Genomic DNA, 18,418 nt, shown 5'->3' on the forward strand with positions numbered 1-18,418 from the left:
CTTATTTGGAAATAACCTTTGCAGATATAATCAGCCCAAGGTAAGGTCATACTGGATTAGGGAGGGCCCTACACCCCATGACTGGTGTCCTAAGAAGAAGGCCATGGGAAGACATAGGCACAGACTGCAGTACCACAGCTATAAGCTAAAGAATTCCAAGCTCTGCCAGGAACCGTGGGAAGCTTGGGAGAGGCAAGAAGGGACCTTCAGAAGGAGCCCTCAAAAGCAGCCTGACCTGCTGACACTTTGATTCTGGACTTTTAAAACCATGAGAATAAATTTCTGTTGTTTTAAGCCACCAAGTATGTGGCAATTTGTTACACCAGCCCTAAGAAACTAACAAAACATATAAACATCTTTTCTTTTTTGCTTGTAAATTTAGGCTGCCTAGGATCTGGGCAGGGCCTGATCTGGGATAGGCTGTATCTCTTTATGCTTGCTGAGGTACTGACATGTACAAGATGAAACAAAGAACACACAGACACATGTAAAAGGCACTCTTCATATGGTGAGGGCTGCGACCATGGGGATGAGAAACTGTATGGGAGCTATTTGCACTCACAGACTGGTTCTAACTTATTTCGAGGTCTCAGGCACCTATCACAGAACACAGAAGAGGTTGCTAAAAACTGTGGGGCACCTGGGTGGCTGAGTCGGTTGAACATCTGACTTCAGCTCAGGTCACGATCTCACTGTTCTCGAGTTTGAGCCCTGCATCGGGCTCTCTGCTGTCAGTGTGGAGCCTGCTTCAGATCCTCTATCCACCCCCCCCTCCTCCTACCGCACCCCTCCCCAGCCTCTCAAAAATAAATAAACATTTTTTTTAAATGATCGGTATATGTATGTGTACATGAAGTAACAAAATAAAGAAAAAATGGATGAACGAATGAACAAAACCATGATGAGCAAATTCACAAGCCCTTAAGCTGTTGTTAACTTACATAAATAATACTGCTCAGTGAAAATCAAGGTAAGGTTACAGATCTATTTCAGTTCCCCATGGATGTGGGTAAGTTCAGTTTACTGACTATGGATGTTTCTGCAACATCTTGGCTTTTAAAATCATAAGCCTCTCTATGACATATAATGTAAGGTTCTTCTGTGAGGATAATGAGTCTGGGCAGACAGCTCATGATGAAATTTGGCCAGAAATTTTCAAGCCGCCAGTAGTATTTTTGTCTCTATGGTTCCACTGAATCAGTCTTAGTGGCTGCATACCCTCCATCAAGGGCACTAGGGCATCACCTGGCACCTCTGGGAGCACCTTCCACAGGACAGCTAGAGGACTCCACCCCTTCTCTTCCTAAGCAGCCACTCTGTTCACACCACACTCTCCCCAGAAGCTAAATAACTTGCCGAACTAGAAAAAAAAAAAATTATTTTCAAAATGCTAATAAAGCAAAGCAGAGTAGGGAAAGGGGTGCCCGGGTGGCTCAGTGGGTTAAGCATCTGACTCTCAATTTCAGCTCAGGTCATGATCTCAGGGTCATAAGATCAAGCCCTAGGTCAGGTTACATGCAGGTATGGACCATGCTTGAGATTCTCTCTTCCCCTCTCTCTGCCCCTCCCCTACTCTCTTGCACATAGACACATACACGCTCTCTCTAAAAAAAAAAACAAAAAAGTGTGGAAAAATCACAAGTTAAACTTCTTTAGCAATTAATTAAAAAGAAAAGAAAAGAAAAAATAAATAAAAAGAGAGACTCTTTACTTTTTAACACTTCTAGGGTCAATGCCCTGCTCAGATCTCCATCTGATGTCTATTCAGTCCCCAGCACAGGTAAATTTAAGTACCGAACTTCCACATCCCTATCAACTAGAGAGGGAGCCAGTTGACAGGGCATCCCTATCAACTGAAGTTTCCTCCTCCTCCTGGCAGGTAGAACACCCTCCCTCTATCCCACAGCACCCTGGCTTCTCACAGTCCTTCCTGGTCCTTTGGAATGTATCTACTGTCTTGTGCTCACTGCGACGGTTAGGCTTTTGCTACCACTCATTTCATTGTATTTATCTTTTTGTTTCCTGAAGTATAATACTTAAAAATTTTTTTTAATGTTTAGTTTTTGAGAAAGAGAGAGACAGAGACAGAGCATGAGTGGGGGGGGGGGGGCAGAGAAAGAGGGAGACACAGAATCCAAAACGGGCTCCAGGCTCTGCGTTGTCAGCACAGAGCCCCACGCAGGGCTCGAACTCATGAATCTCGAGATCAGGACCTGGGCTGAAGTCGGGCACTTAACCAACTGAGCCACCTAGGCAACCCCCTGAAGCATAACACTTTATCATGAAAGAGCAACCAAAAACTATCTTGCATATTCAAGTGAATACTTTTTCTTTTTTTTTTTTTTGTCTAGAACTTTCCAAAAATACTTAATTGAGCAAAATCACTTTCTTCCCTAAGTTCATGGGATGAGATAAAAAAAAAATTTCTATATCTTACCCCCAAGGTACAAAATCTAATTTGGAAATCACATCATCTACCCCAGAACACAGTGTGTCCGAGCTATTCTGGAAACATCTCACATCTGTCTTCCTGAATTCCTCCTGTCACATCATGGAACTCTCAACTGAGAAGACAAGACAGGAAGCCTAGTGAATCACCCAAGGATATTTAAGAGATTAAAAGTAATCCAGCAGGGCAAACCAGCTGAAAGCTAGGCCTCTCCTATATCCTGGAATTATATTTTCAAGGGATAGGAGCTTTTGAAAAGCAATTTAAAAATCATTTATAGTTGAAATTACCAGAAAACAAGTGACACAGAATGAATATTTAAAAGAAGTTTCTGGGGCGCCTGGGTGGCTTGGTCAGTTAAGCAGCCGACTTCGGCTCAGGTCATGATCTCACGGCCCGTGAGTTCGAGCCCCGTGTCAGGCTCTGTGTTGACAGCTCAGAGCCTGTTTCAGACTCTGTGTCTCCCTCTCTCTGACCCTCTCCCGTTCATGCTCTGTCTCTCTCTGTCTCAAAAATAAACGTTAAAAAAAAAAAATTTAAAAGAAGTTACTGAAAGCATTCATAGTATATAATTATCCAAAGTGCTATCACTCTTAAGCTAAGGCCAGAGTAAGTGCTGCCAATTATGCTGACATAATTCGGTTTGTTCCTCGGCTTTCCCCCTTGCCCACTAACCAGCTTGCAACAGAGGTCCACTTTGCTGGCCTCTCACTGGGAAACCAATCAACGTGTGACATCAAAGGATTCAAACTCTCCAGCGACACGGATCAATTTGTAGCACCAGGCCAAGTGGAACAGCAAGTGAAATCGAAGTGGCCTCTTTCCTTGGCACTGGCCTTTCTGACTCGCAGACCCATGGACTCAAATATGAGCAATATTTGTGGTAGACTGAGTGGCCCCAATACTCCATCCCTCCCAGGAGCTTAGAATATAAATAAGAATCAGGCTATCCGGGTACTCTTCACAATGATGGTTTACAAGCTGTGCTTACTTTTTCTGTTTCTGTAGATGTGCTCATTGATAAAACAAACCTCAGAGAGCATACATGTTTATCACCCAGCTCCAGCTATCCACGCAGCAAACAGATAACATTCATGCAGCCTTTTACTATGTGTTACGTTCTCTTTGAAGAGGTTCACATCCACACGTCATGAGGAGCTGGCTCCTGCTTTCACAGGACTCTCTGTCTAAATGGAAAGTTTCAAGTAAGGTTACAAACTCTTCAGGGGAACATGATAAAAGAAATCTGAAAACATGTCTCCGGTGTACGGAGAAAGGGCTTTCAATAACTCAGAGGGACTTGAAAGGTTTCACACAGGAGACAACATTTGAACTAAATCTCCGTTGTTTGTAAGAATGGAAAGACCCTCTAAAATACAATTTTCCATTTCCCAGATTCTCAAGATGACTGCTCCACACATATCCAGTTTAAGAAAATTAAATCTCATATATTCAGGCTCTGGAGGTCATATACCTACGTCTCAAGACTGTGGTTGGTACAGTGGAAAAACACTGGATGCTGTGTCTGAAGACGTTGATTCAAGTCCCGTCATGGCCACCTGAGTACGAAAAAGTGCCACGAACAAGGTTCTATGGGCACATGGTAGGCCCAGAGGATTTCCCTGTGCCTTTCCTAATAACTGGTTTTTCAGCCTCACCTATTACGAGGCAACATCATCAATTAAGTTATAAAATATGTACCTAACATCAAAATCAGACATTGATTAAGCTATAACACCAAATGATTAACTGAATAAATCAGGGCCATTTCGGGATATGAGGATGGCCTCCGGTTTTATTCAGTTAATCATTACTGATTTACTAAGTTCACCTGCTATATTTCGGGCACTGACAATACAAATGCAAAGATGAAGACAAACCAATCCCCGCCCTTAGGGTGCAGAAAGTTCTAAGCAAAATCAGAGTCCAAAACATAGGTAATTCATAATTAAGGAAGAAGCAAATTTTTATATTCCATTGCTAAAGTGGTAATGGTAATCGCTAATAATAATAAACACTAATATTTATTAAACTCTTGCAGTATGCCAGACATTGTTCTAAGAGTCATTTGAAAATGCTATTACTTAATGCTCATGGTTGGTGTAAGCCTGACCCTGCTATCACCCCCACTTTACACATGAAAGTCTATGTGAACTGCCTGTCTGTAACCAAGCTGGGATGAAATTTTCAGTGAGGAGTTAATGAAGCATTAGGCCCAAGGTCCCACCATCTAGAGTTTGTTTTCTCCGTGTGTATCCTGCCTTTGCACACATTAGTAACAAACCATCTTTTGGCATGGCTATTCCACAAGATCCACCTAGTTTCATACTCTGTATCTTCAATTTTATTAAGCCGGAATTAGACCTAAGTTAAATGTTGGTATCAAGTTACTGAAACCTGTACCAAACTGGATCAAAATGTCATATATTTCAAAACTGTTCATGAAACAAACCTAAAACACCAGGTAACTACACACAATATGACCAGCCTGTATTTATCTGAGTCAACCTACTTACCTGGGACCATGGACGGAAATGTATTTCTGGCAAAATGCTAATGGATTACAAATTCTCACCTTCAAGTACCAAAATGATGCAACCCTTTCTTTTAGAATGGGAGTCAAGGCATGCTTTTGAACTTTTGTAAACTCCTATGAAACTCAGTAATATCACAGATGCTTTTCTTTTTCCTAATAGGCTCTTGTTTTCTCAGAGGACAGACTCCACAGGAGGAATAAAGGAGCAACATATTGTATACATGATTGATCACGTAAAAAAAAAAAAAAAAAGTTACTAAAACGCCAGAGGGAGCAATTCAGAAAGAAAGAGAAACAGAAAGTAGTCAATTTCTGGGTTAGGCAGTGCATTTTACTTTATAAATAGGAGTCTAACTTGGAAAAGGATGCCCCTAAGAGGCAGAAACGAGTCTGTTCTCTTTTTCTAGGCTCCCCAAAGCACAGTCTACAATCCAAAGATACTTGTGTCATGATTTAGTCACAAAACACACACCACTGTGATGAGTATTTACTTAACACACAGCAGATGAGCAAATACATATACTTGGCAACTAGTATCTTACAAAATATTTGCTCTTATTTCTTGTTTTCTTTCAATAGTATTTGTGTCTGTTACATACAAAAACATGTATATATTATACGAAACATATATAAGGAACACTGAATTTACCATTGTAAGTGAAACAGACAATGTTTAATTTAAAACTGATTGTGATCACGGTAAACACTATGTTTCACTGGACAGAAGGAATCATAAGAAATACAAATTCTGAAAAATCGTTTATTTTATTTTACTCACTAATTTATGTAGTGCTCACTACCTGAAACTCAGATCATGAAGTAAAGAGGTTTCTTTTCAGTAGAAGTTCACAACTGGCTATGAGGAAATTCCAAAAGTATTTCCCCAAACTATTGATACTAATGCTTGGAGACAATGCACCATGCTGAACTCCGTGCAGAGACCCCAAAGTGACCATATGTTGAACCACGGCACGCTTTTGGTTCCAGCATGTTTTTAAAAAACTCAATCTCGCTGCTTTAGAGTCGCAACACATTCTTTTGAGCATATTTGATTCAAAATGTCTATCCTTGGCCACTCATTAGGGGCATTACCATATTATCAATCTTCCTTTAACATTTGAAGCTCTTGGGAAGCCTGGTGGCTCAGTGTTTGAGCAACCAACTCTTGATTTCAGCTCAGGTCATGATCCCAGGGTTGTGGAATCGAGCCTCAAGACGGGCTCCAGGCTGGGCACAAAGCCTGTTTTTTTTTGTTGTTTTTTTTTTTAATTTTTTTTTTAAAGTTTATTTATTTTTGAGACAGAGAGAGACAGAGCATGAACGGGGTAGGGTCAGAGAGAGAGGGAGACACAGAATCGGAAGCAGGCTCCAGGCTCTGAGCCATCAGCCCAGAGCCCAACGCAGGGCTCGAACTCACAGACCGCGAGATCGTGACCTGAGCCGAAGTCGGACGCTCAACCGACTGAGCCACCCAGGCGCCCCACGAAGCCTGTTTTTAAGATTCTCTCCCTCTCCCTCTGCCCCTCTCTTGCTCACATGTGCACACGTGCGCACGCTCACTCGCTCTTGAAAAAAAATTTTTTTGAAGGCCTTCAAAACTGACTTTAAGAGAGAAAAATGAATGTATCCCCTCACTGTGTCAGAAAGCTCTAACCAAGTTTACACCATGTGCCAAGCACTGCAGTGGGCTCTACACAGAAACACAACAGAAGGTAATGCCAGGACCTGAGCAGATGAGTGGCGAGCAGAGGGGACCCCAGAAAGGTTTCCTGGAGAGCGTCAGCGCAGGTGAAACAGAGTGCGCATGTTCGGCTTGGATTTCGTGAGCGCCACAGGCCCTCGCTGACACCAGCACTCAACAGAGTGGACAGAAATTATTTCTGTGGACAGAAATAATCCAAATACTCAGCAGTGAGGGAATCATTGAATAAACCACTGGAGCTTGAATATGGTGGAATAGCACGCCCGACACTTTAAAAATCTGAGGTAGAAAAACGGTATGTCCTCACATGCACGACTCTACAAAATATATACCTAAGAGGAAAAAGCAAACCATTCATAAAACTGCCTAATGTAAGTAATTTTTTTCTGGTTTTAACTTTTTATTATGAGAATTTTAAAGACACAAAATTAGAGAGAACAGGATAATAAACCCTTATGTACCAATCTTTAACATTTATCAGCTTATGGTCAATTCTGTTTCTTCTTTTTATCCCTACCTCAATTATTTTGGAGAAAATCCCATACACAATATTATTTATATTAGTTTATATTATATCATAGCATACTACTGTATGTTAGGATGTATCTTTTAAAGATCTTTAAAAATACCATTATCATAAAATATGGGTAAATTTTAAAATTTATTGTAAATGTGGGTATATGCCTAAAATGCTTTCTGAAAGGAAATACTTAAAACAAAAAGATGGTAGCCATCGCTGGAGAAAGGGTCTAGAGTGAGGAACCGTGGAGACTTTACTGTTCATTTAATACCATTAACACTTAACATTTGCCTACAACAGAAAGTGCCGTGCCTGGAAGAGCACCGAAAGGCCGCCGAGGCGGGAGGAAGTCCGTGAGGCCTTACTGGCGCCACTGAAAACAGGAAGTGGAGTTTGGATAGGAGATACTCAAGGAGTCCTTTATGCAGATTCAAACACTAGCAGGTGACAGTGTCTATCAGCGATAGGATATGAATCCTCTCAATGGGTAAAAAGTTAATAGCTGTGAACTCAGTAACATTACCAGACATAATTATGCTTCCAGTAATGTGCAGGTCCAGACATTCAGGAGACGAAATGGACTCATCTCAACCTCCCTACTGCCATATCCAGCTACAGCAGGCTCATGAAATCCATCATTTTTTTTTTTTTTTTTTTTTTTTTTTTTTTTTTTTTTTTTTTTTTTTTTAATTTTTTTTTTCAACGTTTTGTATTTATTTTTGGGACAGAGAGAGACAGAGCATGAACGGGGGAGGGGCAGAGAGAGAGGGAGACACAGAATCGGAAACAGGCTCCAGGCTCCGAGCCATCAGCCCAGAGCCTGACGCGGGGCTCGAACTCACGGACCGCGAGATCGTGACCTGGCTGAAGTCGGACGCTTAACCGACTGCGCCACCCAGGCGCCCCATGAAATCCATCATTTAAAGCACCGCAATTTTAAAGGGCACTTCAAAAACACTTTTTTTTAAAACAAGTTAATGTCTTCACTGTCTCCTTCTCTTTTCCTTATCTACAGTCCTTGTAATTTCTGTGCCTTATAGGTTGCAAAAATGTTATTTCCTTCCGTGGTGGCACTATCTGTTATATTTACAGCACGTTAAGGTAATCTTGGAACCCACTAGGATAGTTGCCGGGCTGCAGGGTTATGTTAGAGAAATAAGCCTTTGTGAGTGCTTATTTATATTGAATTTAGCTCCAACAAAGTGCTCCACGTGTTGTTGTTGTTTTTAATGTTTTATTTATTTTTGAGAGAGAGTGTGCGAGCAGGGCAGGGGCAGAGAGAGAGAGAGAGGGAACAGAGGACCCGTGCTGACAGCAGAGAGCCTGATGTGGGGCTTGAACTCATGAACCATGAGTTCACGGCCTAAGCCAAAGTCAGGTGCTTAATCAACTGAGAGCCTCCAGATGCTCCACATGTTTTAATCTTAAAATCAGTGTAATGGGGAAGCTATGAGAAGATGATGGAAAGTAGGTGGCTTTTAGAACCCTGTTCATTTCTGTCCCAATTGTGACTCTCTGACAAACCCTAAGATGTTACAGATACAGACAAAAGTCAAGAAAGACTGGTCTCAATTAGACTAGCTCAAATCCTGAACTTCTGAATATCTAAAAACAACAGCAACAAACAACAACACCTTCTTACTTTAAAACATCACATGAACAAGGCTAATAAAATGTTTCCCAGTAAAGGTCAAAGGGAAATGTCTATAATGAATAGGCTTTTAAATTTTTTAAACTTCTAACTTTTCATTAGTTCGAGCTTAAATAAGTTCCAAGAACTTTAAAATAGTTGGTTTTTATAATCAGGTTATATGCTGTCCCCTGCAACTGCATTTCTTTTATTATTTTGCTTAACAAAACCCAGCATTTCTAGACAGCACATAGAAATAGTTCACCTAAGCACAGGTGGTATGATTTCTAAACAGATGATGTTTTACTATGCTTAACACCAAGGACCCATTTCTTTTACAAAAATGCTTACCAGGTCAAACAACTTACGTAAGAAGTGAAATGAAACCATTGAGAAATCTAGCAATATTTTGCACACCAACTGCCTAATTTTACCCCAAGAAGCTGATGTTCTTTTCCGCCCGCAAATGACTTTTCTCGGTCTGACTAGAGATTAATTCCATCAACAACTGAAAACACCAAAAGAAAGTGTCACCACAGCCTGTACCCTTCCCGGCGGTACCTGTTTCATCCGGGGAACTGGGTGAGGCGCTGTCCTGGGACAGTGTCGTCCAGCTGGACTCCTCATCGCTCGGTGCCAGGTTCTGGATCCGGTGCAGGGCGCAGTCGGTTTTGGCCCCCGTTTTGGGATGATCTTTCTTGGTCTCTGGGCTGGATGACACAGTGGCCACTTGACCGTCTTCGGGGCTGAACTGGGCTTTGTTTGGTTTCTGTGGGAGTGCTTCACCATTCCCGATGACGGTGGAGGCCTGGTCCTGGCCCGGCTGGGGCTTCTCTTCCACACCCCCGTGCTCGTTGCCTAAGTTCTGCTCTAATTCTCTGGTTGAGGTTTCCAGGTCTGCATAGTAATTTAGGAAGCTCTTGGTTCTCCTGGGTTGGGAGGGTAAAATTTCACAGCCTGAGGAATCACGTGGGTGGGGCTCTTTGCCCTCTAACTTCTCAGAAGTTATGTTGATGACTGCAGTGGGGCTGACATTTTTGTTGGGGTCCTGCTGCCCTTGTTCTGCAGCCTTCCGGAGCTGGTTCTCGCCATTTTTCACCAGCTTGATGTTGGCAGAGCCGTTTCCCAGCAGAGGCTGTGCAGCTGGGTCGGAGAGGCCCATTGCCACCTGGATGTTAGTTAGTGCATATTTTTTCCTGCATTTGGGGGGTGTGCTGTTCTTGGTTTCCGTGTGTTTTATTTCAGCATTCAACAGTTCATTGTGGGAGGAACGGAGATTAAGGGTATTTGGTGGTGTGGCTGGACTGTTCCGATTCGTGATGTCTGTGGTTCCGCTGCTGGCCATAAACACTGCCAAAGTGTCTACACCTGAGTCAGCTGGAAAAAAGAAAACTAGTCATTAGCTGCCTGGCAGGATTAAACTGCTTAGCATACAGAGTGAGCAGACATTTTTATATAAAAAATTGAAAGAATTAATCCTTCCATTGCATACCTCCTTATAGAATTGACTCATTTTCCTCTTTATTTTCAGTGTTCACTCATACATTAAATAGGAACAAATAAAAGCCTTAATGTAGACACACGAAATCCAATTTATAGAAAAGCTGAGAGGTCAGAGGGTCCAAATTTTACTTAGAATCTCCCTCTTGAATTCATATAAAAGCATTTTCTGCCGATGATTGGTCTTCATTTTTTGCAACCTTAAAAATCACGCTCTTCTAAACATTTACACCGCATTTCTATTCTGCAGTTCCTTTGGGCAACAACAACAAAAAAAGTTGCTGAAAAATCCTCTGGGGCTCTAGCTTTCTTAGTTAACCTGAAAGGTTACCGTTCAATGATGTACCCATACATCTAAGGTAATTTTTCTCAACCATGTTTAGAAATTGTGTTCTGGATGCCTGGAAAAATCAAATCTCCGTTGTAGTTTGCTAATATCTTTGTGAATATTTTTGACCTGGGCTTAGTGTTTGTACTAAACAGAAATTTTGGAGAAATGGCCCAGTTGCTGGGGAATGTACACACACATAAAACTATTACTAATAAGGTAGCATTGAGCCTTTGGCTACTGATGTGTTAGGGCTCCCAAAGGAGTCTGAATATATTCCACTGAATTAAAACACAGACTCAGCTGTTTGCAGTCACCATGTGCCCTTGCAGGACTCCTAGGAAACTACCTGACAGTTGCATTTATCTCAAATATTGTTCATACCATCTGTGATTTATTCCATGTGTCTCTTGCTAGGAAGAAAGAAAGGTTTCTCAGACTGGAAGGGAATGAAATTCATCATCAAGAATTCCTAAGGTTTCATATTTCTCAGTCTATGAAGAATGACTCCCTTCTTATCTGATCCTTTGTCCTCCACAGAGACCTCAGTGACTTTACACCAGCAGATGAACCAAAGCAACAGCTCTGGTTCATGGGGTTACAGAAAGGAGTTTTTGTTTTTTAAAGATTAGATTCTTAGTGATGTTTTATTGCTTATAAGCTAGAAACACAGAGGCCAGCCGAGAAGGGAAAAGTGGAAACACAGAAGAAGAACAGACGAATAAGACAGAATCCAGGTGACAAGAGGAAGGACCACAGCGGATGTGAGAGTCAGCCTTGGCCAAGACAAGGGATACTTCTTCATATGAGAAGGAAGGAAAGGGAGTAAGGATGGGGACAGGCCCATATACTATTGCAGTGACATAAAACCGAGGAAAAGCAAAACTGACAGCCTCAATTTTCTCTGTGAAAGTAAAGTCTTCCCCTGAGGGGAAGCAGGGTAGGGGAACATAAGGAGAGAAACAGAGTCCAGAAAAGTCATGTGGGAGAAACACAGAGTTGGTGACTTTCTAAAAGAAATTTGAGGTTTGATGGCATAAGAACAGACACACAGATCAATGGAACAGACCAGAGAGCCCAGAAATAAACCCATGCATCTATGGTCAATTAACTTATGACAAAGGAGCCAAGAATAAGCAATTGGGAAAGGACAGTCTCTTCAATACAATGGTGTTGGGAAAAGTGGACGGCCACATGCAAAAGAATGAACCTGGACCATGACCTTATCCCATACACAAACATTAACTCAAACTGGATTAAAGACTTGAACCTAAAACCATAAAACTCCTAGAAGAAAACAGGCAGTAAGCTCCTTGACATGGGTCTTGGCAATGGTTTTTTGGATTTGACACCAAAAGTGAAGCAACAAAAACAAAAATAAACAAGTGGGACTACATCAACCCCCAAATCTTCTGCACAACAAAGGAAACCATCAACAAAATGAAAAGGCAACCTAGAGAACGGGAGGGAAAAACAAAGAAACAGTCACAGAGGGGGATGTGATCAAGGTGGTAGGAGTGGGGAAGTGAGCAGATGAGGAATGCTCTCTGGGTGTGGCCCAGAGGGCAGGGAATAGAGTTGGGAAGAGGGTGGAGAGCTGGGAGGAAAAGGCGGAGGAATCAGAGATCTCCAAAAGGTCAGGGAACAGGAGTCACAGGAACAAGGAAATGTTCTCAACCCCAGCCGCACGCAACCCTTGGGGAGCTTTTAAAACATACAGAAGGCTAGGGGCGCTTGGGTGGCTCAGCTGGTTGAGCATCTGACTCTGGAGTTCTTCTCAGGTCATGATCTCACAGTTCATGGGAACGAGCTCTGCATGGGGCTCTGCACTGACAGCGTAGAGCCTGCTTGGGATTCTTTCTCCCTCTCTCCCTGCCACTCCCCCAGTCTTGTGCTCACGTGTGTGTGCAACTCTCACCTCTCTCTCACACAATAAATAAACAAACAAACAAACTTTGTTAAAAAAAGACTAAACCCACCCCTAAAGACACCCTCAAAGGCCGTGATTCAATCAGTCTGGGAATGGGCACAGTGGGGGTAATAAAATGTTCTCTGGGTGACTCCAATGTATGGCCAAGGCTTAGAACCACTGGAACAAGGAAGTGAGAGGTTTGGAAGAAAAAGATGATATATATCCAAGTTAATGATTTCAGAGGCACTTGGAACACTCTGATCACGCCTGCCACGTTCCTTGTCCTTGCACACATTCTCAGCATCCTTCCCTCCTGTCTGGAAAAATTCTACTTTACCTTTAAGATTCAAGGTAGCTATCACCTCTTTGTGAAGCATCTTCTTGCTCCTCCAGGCAGATTCAAGGGCTCCTTCTCCTACACTCCCAAACCCTCATCAACTTGTCTCTATATAGCATCATTCACCCTGCTTTAGACTTCCAGCAACCAGAACAGCAGTGTAGTACACAGTACTCATTAGAAGTTTATGGAATCATCGAATAAAATCGAAAAAAACAAAACAAAAAAACAACCAAGTGTTTTGTTAACATCTCAAGAAATGTTTACATTAGAAGCCTATCTTTACTCAAGCTTTTATCCCATGTAACAGCTAAACACGATTTAAAATAAAATCTTTTAGGGGCACCTGGGCAGCTCCGTCACTTAAGTGTCCAACTCTTGACTTCAGCTCAGGTCATGATCTCACAGTTGGTGAGATCAAGCCCCGTGTCGGGCTCTGTGCTGACAGTGCAGAGCCTGCTTGGGATTCTGTCTCCCTCTCTCTGACCCTCCCCTGCTCACTCCCTATCTCGCTCTCAAAATAAATGAATGAATAAATGAATGAATGAATCTTAAAATAAAATATTTCAATATTCTATCCAGACCAACTTATTTTGCTCCTCAGTCTTGGCTCAAGAAAATTCCTACTCAATTCTGCTGTAACTCTCTAAAGAAGAAAAGGCTATTTAGAGTCAAAAGTCTGTTTTGTGACCCAGAACAGACTGGTATACTTCTCTGCCAGACATGATTTCTCATCAGCTGTCACCCTACTAGCTCAAAGTTGTACGTGCTTTGGCCTGAACAGCATTCAGGCCCAGCTGAGGCTCTCGTGCACACGGCACAGCACTCAGGTCACCACTGTGACCCCCGGTACCTATTTCCGGGCCTTCCTCTGTTTCCTCTCTTCCTCATATTTACCACCTGCATCAGTAGTAACAATGAACAGAAGAGAATCACGTATGATGGGAAACAGCAACACGATAGTAATATAAATGTTAAAAATTATGGAGAAAAACTAGCGCTCTGTGGATATAAACGTGAAAAGATGACTATGTTCCTCTTCTATCCTAGGACCACTCTCTCGCACCTACCTTTTGCTCCATCTGTTCTACACGTAGGACATTTTAGCCTGCTTTCCCCAATACTAATACTATACTGAGACTCAAAAGTCAGTGCCATTCAAGGCACTTCCATTTACCTTTGCCTGATTTTACTATAGATTCGAGATCAAAAACTAATTTGTCTAATATTCCCTTTAATTTGGGGGGGAGGGGTGGTGTGTGGACGGAGTTAAATCCACCAACACATGGGCTAGGCCCTAAGTGAGAATTCAAGACATTGCTACTCTACATTTTCCAGACTGGAAACACTGAAACAGCCCTCCATGAGTTTCTTACCTACTGAATTCTGCCAATTTTCCTGGAAGTGTTTCTCCAGGAAATCGGGTTTCCCCTTCCCACCTCCTCCACACCTGCTTTCAGGCCCTCATCATCACTTATCAGTTCCTTCTAAATCTCTAAGCATAACGGCTCTGCAGTCTACTCTGACACATTTTGCCCTGTATCATTCTAAGAACAAACTGATCACATAGCCCTCCTGCTTAAAAACATCTAGTGGCTCCCTACTGTTCAAATTCAGCTCACTCCACACAAGCCACCTCAAATTCTCCTATGCTAGTCTCCAATCTGCCCTTCCAGTCCCATCTCTTGCCACTGCACCTCCCCATGTTTTCTACACCACAGCCACAATCTACCTTCCTGACAATGCCAACCCCTTCTCAAGTTCCCCCTCTGCACAGAGTCTGTTTCCTCTGCCCTGGAATGTTCTTTGTCCTCCTCTCTCCTAGCCCCACCCTAGACCCCCGCCTGAAAGCTCCTTTATAAATCCTTCAAAACACGGCTCCTTTAGCCTTTCTCTGATCCCTATACACAATGATGGCTGCCGTCCCTCTGTGCTAGGGATGTAACAGGCTGTTCGTATCAGTACTTCTATTCTATACTGTAAATGTCAACTGAGATGTCTATCTCTCCTTCTAAACTGTAAGTTCCCTGAGGGTGGTGACTCTTTTGTTCATTTTTTAGGATAGGTTTATTGAGATATAATTTACATGTCACAAAGCTCACTTTTAATGTACAATTCAGGGGTGTTTAGCATATTCACAGAGTTGTACATACATCACTACAATCTAATGGCAGAATTCTGTTACCAGCCCAAAAAGAAACCCTCCACTCAGCAGTCACCCTCTATTTCTCCCCCGCCCCACCCCCGCCCTGGCCCAGCCCCTGGCAACCACTAATCTACTTTCTGTCCTTATAGCCTTGCCTTTTCTAGACAGTTCACATAAACAGAATCATACGACACGTGGTCTTTTGTGACTGGCTTTCCTCACTTAGTGTGTCGGGGTTCATCCATGTTGTAGTATGTATCACTGCTTTATTCCTTTTTATGGCCAAATCATAATCCATTGTATCAACAGACCACATTTCGTTTATCTATTTACCAGTTAATGAACATTTGGGTTGTTTCTACATTTTAGCTATTACAAATAATGCTGCTACAAACATTCATGTACAAGCTTTTGTGTGAACATGTTTTTAATTCTTCTGGGTGTACATTCAGGAGCAGAACGGCCAATTATATTTATATTATATTGCTGGTTATATAATGAAATACACTTGACCTTTGAGGACTTGTAGACTGCTGTCCAAAGCAGCTGCACCAGTTTACATTCCCATCAGCAGTGTATGAAGGTTCCAATTTCTCCACAACCTCCCCAACACTCATTTCTGTGTCTTTCTTAAGATGGCCATCCAAGTAGGTATGAAGTGGCACCTCACTGTCGTTTTGCTTTGCATCTCCCTTTCATTTAAAAATTTTCCGAACCTCCAGTACCTTTCGCAAAACCTGGCATGTAAGAGTACTCAATAAATGTCTGATTCATTAACCCATTCACCCATTCGTTAACTAAATATCCATCGAGCATCTGCTATGTGCAAGTTGCTCTTCTCAAGGCCATGAACATCACAGTGCATGACATAAGCAAAATGAATGAGGACTGGATAAGCAAATGCCAGTAACCCTGAGACTCTTCAGTACAGAAGTGGTTCTGCTTCTCCTGGATTTCTGGTGGTTGGACGGGGCCCCAAGACTTTGCCATCACTTCTACATCTATTCATCATGCTGTTATGAAGCTCCACGTCAATTCAGGAGGATCATTTCCTATTCTAGAGCTAGGTGTAAGCTGAGTTCAGAGTGTGACAAGAGCTAATATTATTACTGCCATCGCTCTGCATCCACATGGAGAAACATCTGTTACAGCCTGGCATGGATGTCTCCTTATCTGGTACCAGCCCCACAATTTTTCTTGGGGAATCAACCTTTCTACATGCTAATTCCTTCGTTAAACAGAACTTCTGGTGTGCATGACCATGCAGTAGATACGGTTCTAACTGCTAAGGTTACAGCAGCGAGCAAACCTGACAAAATAAAAACACCTACTTTCATGCAGCTTAGGTCCTACGGGTTCAGCCCACGTGTTTCAGGCAGAGATAACGCTGCCCCATACTTCGTGGAGGGCACGGCCCAGGCCCAGCCAGTCAGAGTAGCAAATCCCCATGGCTATGGTGACTGGCTCAAGGAAAAGCATGCGACCCACACAAAGCTAATCCTAAGACTGTTGCCGGAATGATCAGAGGAGGGGTGCTCTTTTTCTTGAACTGGAAGATATAAGTCTAGAACTTCAAGGGGTCACCATGAAGAGGCAAACTGAGTTAGCATGAACTTAACAAATGAGCAAGCAGATCTGTAAGATGGAGAGAAAGGAGGAAGCTCTAACGACAGTGTTGGAATCCCTAAAACGAGACATACTTGAAACATGATGCCTCTAGACTTCTCGGGAATTAAAATCAATCGATTGGAGTGTGTGTGCTTAAACCACTTTAAACTGGCCTTCTCCTTTTAGGAATTCAAAAAAAAACCACCTTAGTTAATTAACAGAGTATTTTTTATGAGACCTAAAAAAAATTAGGTAAGCCAGCGTTACTCAAATTCCACGATCAACAAAGCTTTCCTGAACCCCAGAGTCACAAAGATCCCAGCACGGAGATGTAACCCCGTAACTTGGATGACGTCCTAATTCAAACTCATGCTGGAATCTGTACTTAAGCCTACCCGCTCCGCTTTCTCTTTTCTGAGACCTCTAAGCATCTGTCAAAGAAAAATTTTGTCAGTAATGACAGGAAACTCCTCTCCGTAACCTGCCGCTCTCCCTCTGCTCCCATGACACGCTTATAAAATTGGAAATTGACAAATGGGCCCCAGGAAACCCAATGTTGGCCCCGCTCTTCAGTGAAACTTCACAGCTTCTTCATCTTTCTGCTACACAATTTTATTTCCACTGAGGAGTTAACAGCAATACTTCTACCCTGAGGAATGTTGCCTTTTGAACTAGACTTCTAAGTAGTAAGGAAATGAAATAACTCAGATTTTTTTTTTCTTTTAGGAAGGAGAGGCAAAATAAAGCTGGTTTCCTGAAATTACTCATGAAAGTAAACTCTCAATGTGACAAAAATGATAAGAACCTCTCTATGAACAAAAGAGGTAAAGGTTATGAGGAGGCAGCTTGGGTCATGGAGGCAGGGAGATCACAGGATTAGAACCTTGGAAGTTTTTAAAGCCAAAGGAGCAGCTTCCCACAGCTGATTCACAGGGCAGCTTCCCCAGGCTCCTAGGATAAAAGGAAGATTTCAACAGCCAGGTCTTACCCACCTAAAAGTTTCCCATGCCCACTCAACTTAATTGCCTGAGGACTCACTTTGTTAAAAATCCCCAGTGGAACTGAGGAGACTCAAGAGAGATGTACCAGATACTTTTCTTCAAGAAACTCAGTCAGGGGTGCCTGGGTAGCTCAGTTGGTTGAGCAACTGACTTCAGCTCAGGTCATGATCTCATGGTTCGTGGGTTTGAGACCCACATCGGGCTCTGTGCTGACAGCTCGGAGCCTGGTGCCTGCTTCGGATTCTGTGTCTCCCTCTGTCTCTGCCCCTCCCCAACTTGTGCTCTGTCTCTCTCTCTCTCTCTCTCTCAAAAATAAACATTAAAAAAAAAAATTTTTTTTAAAGTCAGAATAGGCAATGAGAAGATAAAGTTATTAAACAGACTCACAATGGCTAAAGTAGGCAGAGAGACTTATGAGAAAAAGGTATTTGCACAGGAAAGAGGTTAAAGGAAGGTACTCCCCAAAACAATCACAGCTAAGCTGCATCTTAAACAGTAGGTAGGAGTCGGGCAGTGGATCAAGGTGAGAAAGGCACTGCAGATGAGGGAAAACCTGGCATTCCAATATCACCGCTGGCAAATGTGAAGATTAGTCATTTTGGAAACACAAATCAGAATGTGTGTATTCAAATAAGAATTATGACCTTCAAAGCAGCCACACTGAGACAGTATATGCTTATCCCAAGGATATTTTTCCTTCTCAATTTCTAAGCCATTTTCATTGTTTAGAAAAGCCTCAACGTCTTTGA

The 18,418-nt window shown here is 42.4% G+C and overlaps 1 protein-coding gene across 12 annotated transcripts in view; it reads right to left on the reverse strand.

Moving 5' to 3' along the window:
• APBB2 (amyloid beta precursor protein binding family B member 2) overlaps positions 1 to 18,418 on the reverse strand; it is a 381,485-nt gene that overhangs the window by 180,023 nt on the left and 183,044 nt on the right. For all 12 annotated transcript variants that reach the window (XM_078446165.2, XM_078446164.2, XM_078446173.2 and 9 more), the window contains one exon: positions 9,399 to 10,214. In XM_078446165.2, the coding sequence (XP_078302291.1) occupies positions 9,399 to 10,214 (816 nt within the window). The remainder of the gene's footprint in view (positions 1 to 9,398; positions 10,215 to 18,418) is intronic.

Source organism: Panthera onca, chromosome B1 (genome assembly GCF_046562875.1).
Source record: "Panthera onca isolate mPanOnc1 chromosome B1, mPanOnc1 haplotype 2, whole genome shotgun sequence".
NCBI lineage: Eukaryota > Metazoa > Chordata > Mammalia > Carnivora > Felidae > Panthera > Panthera onca.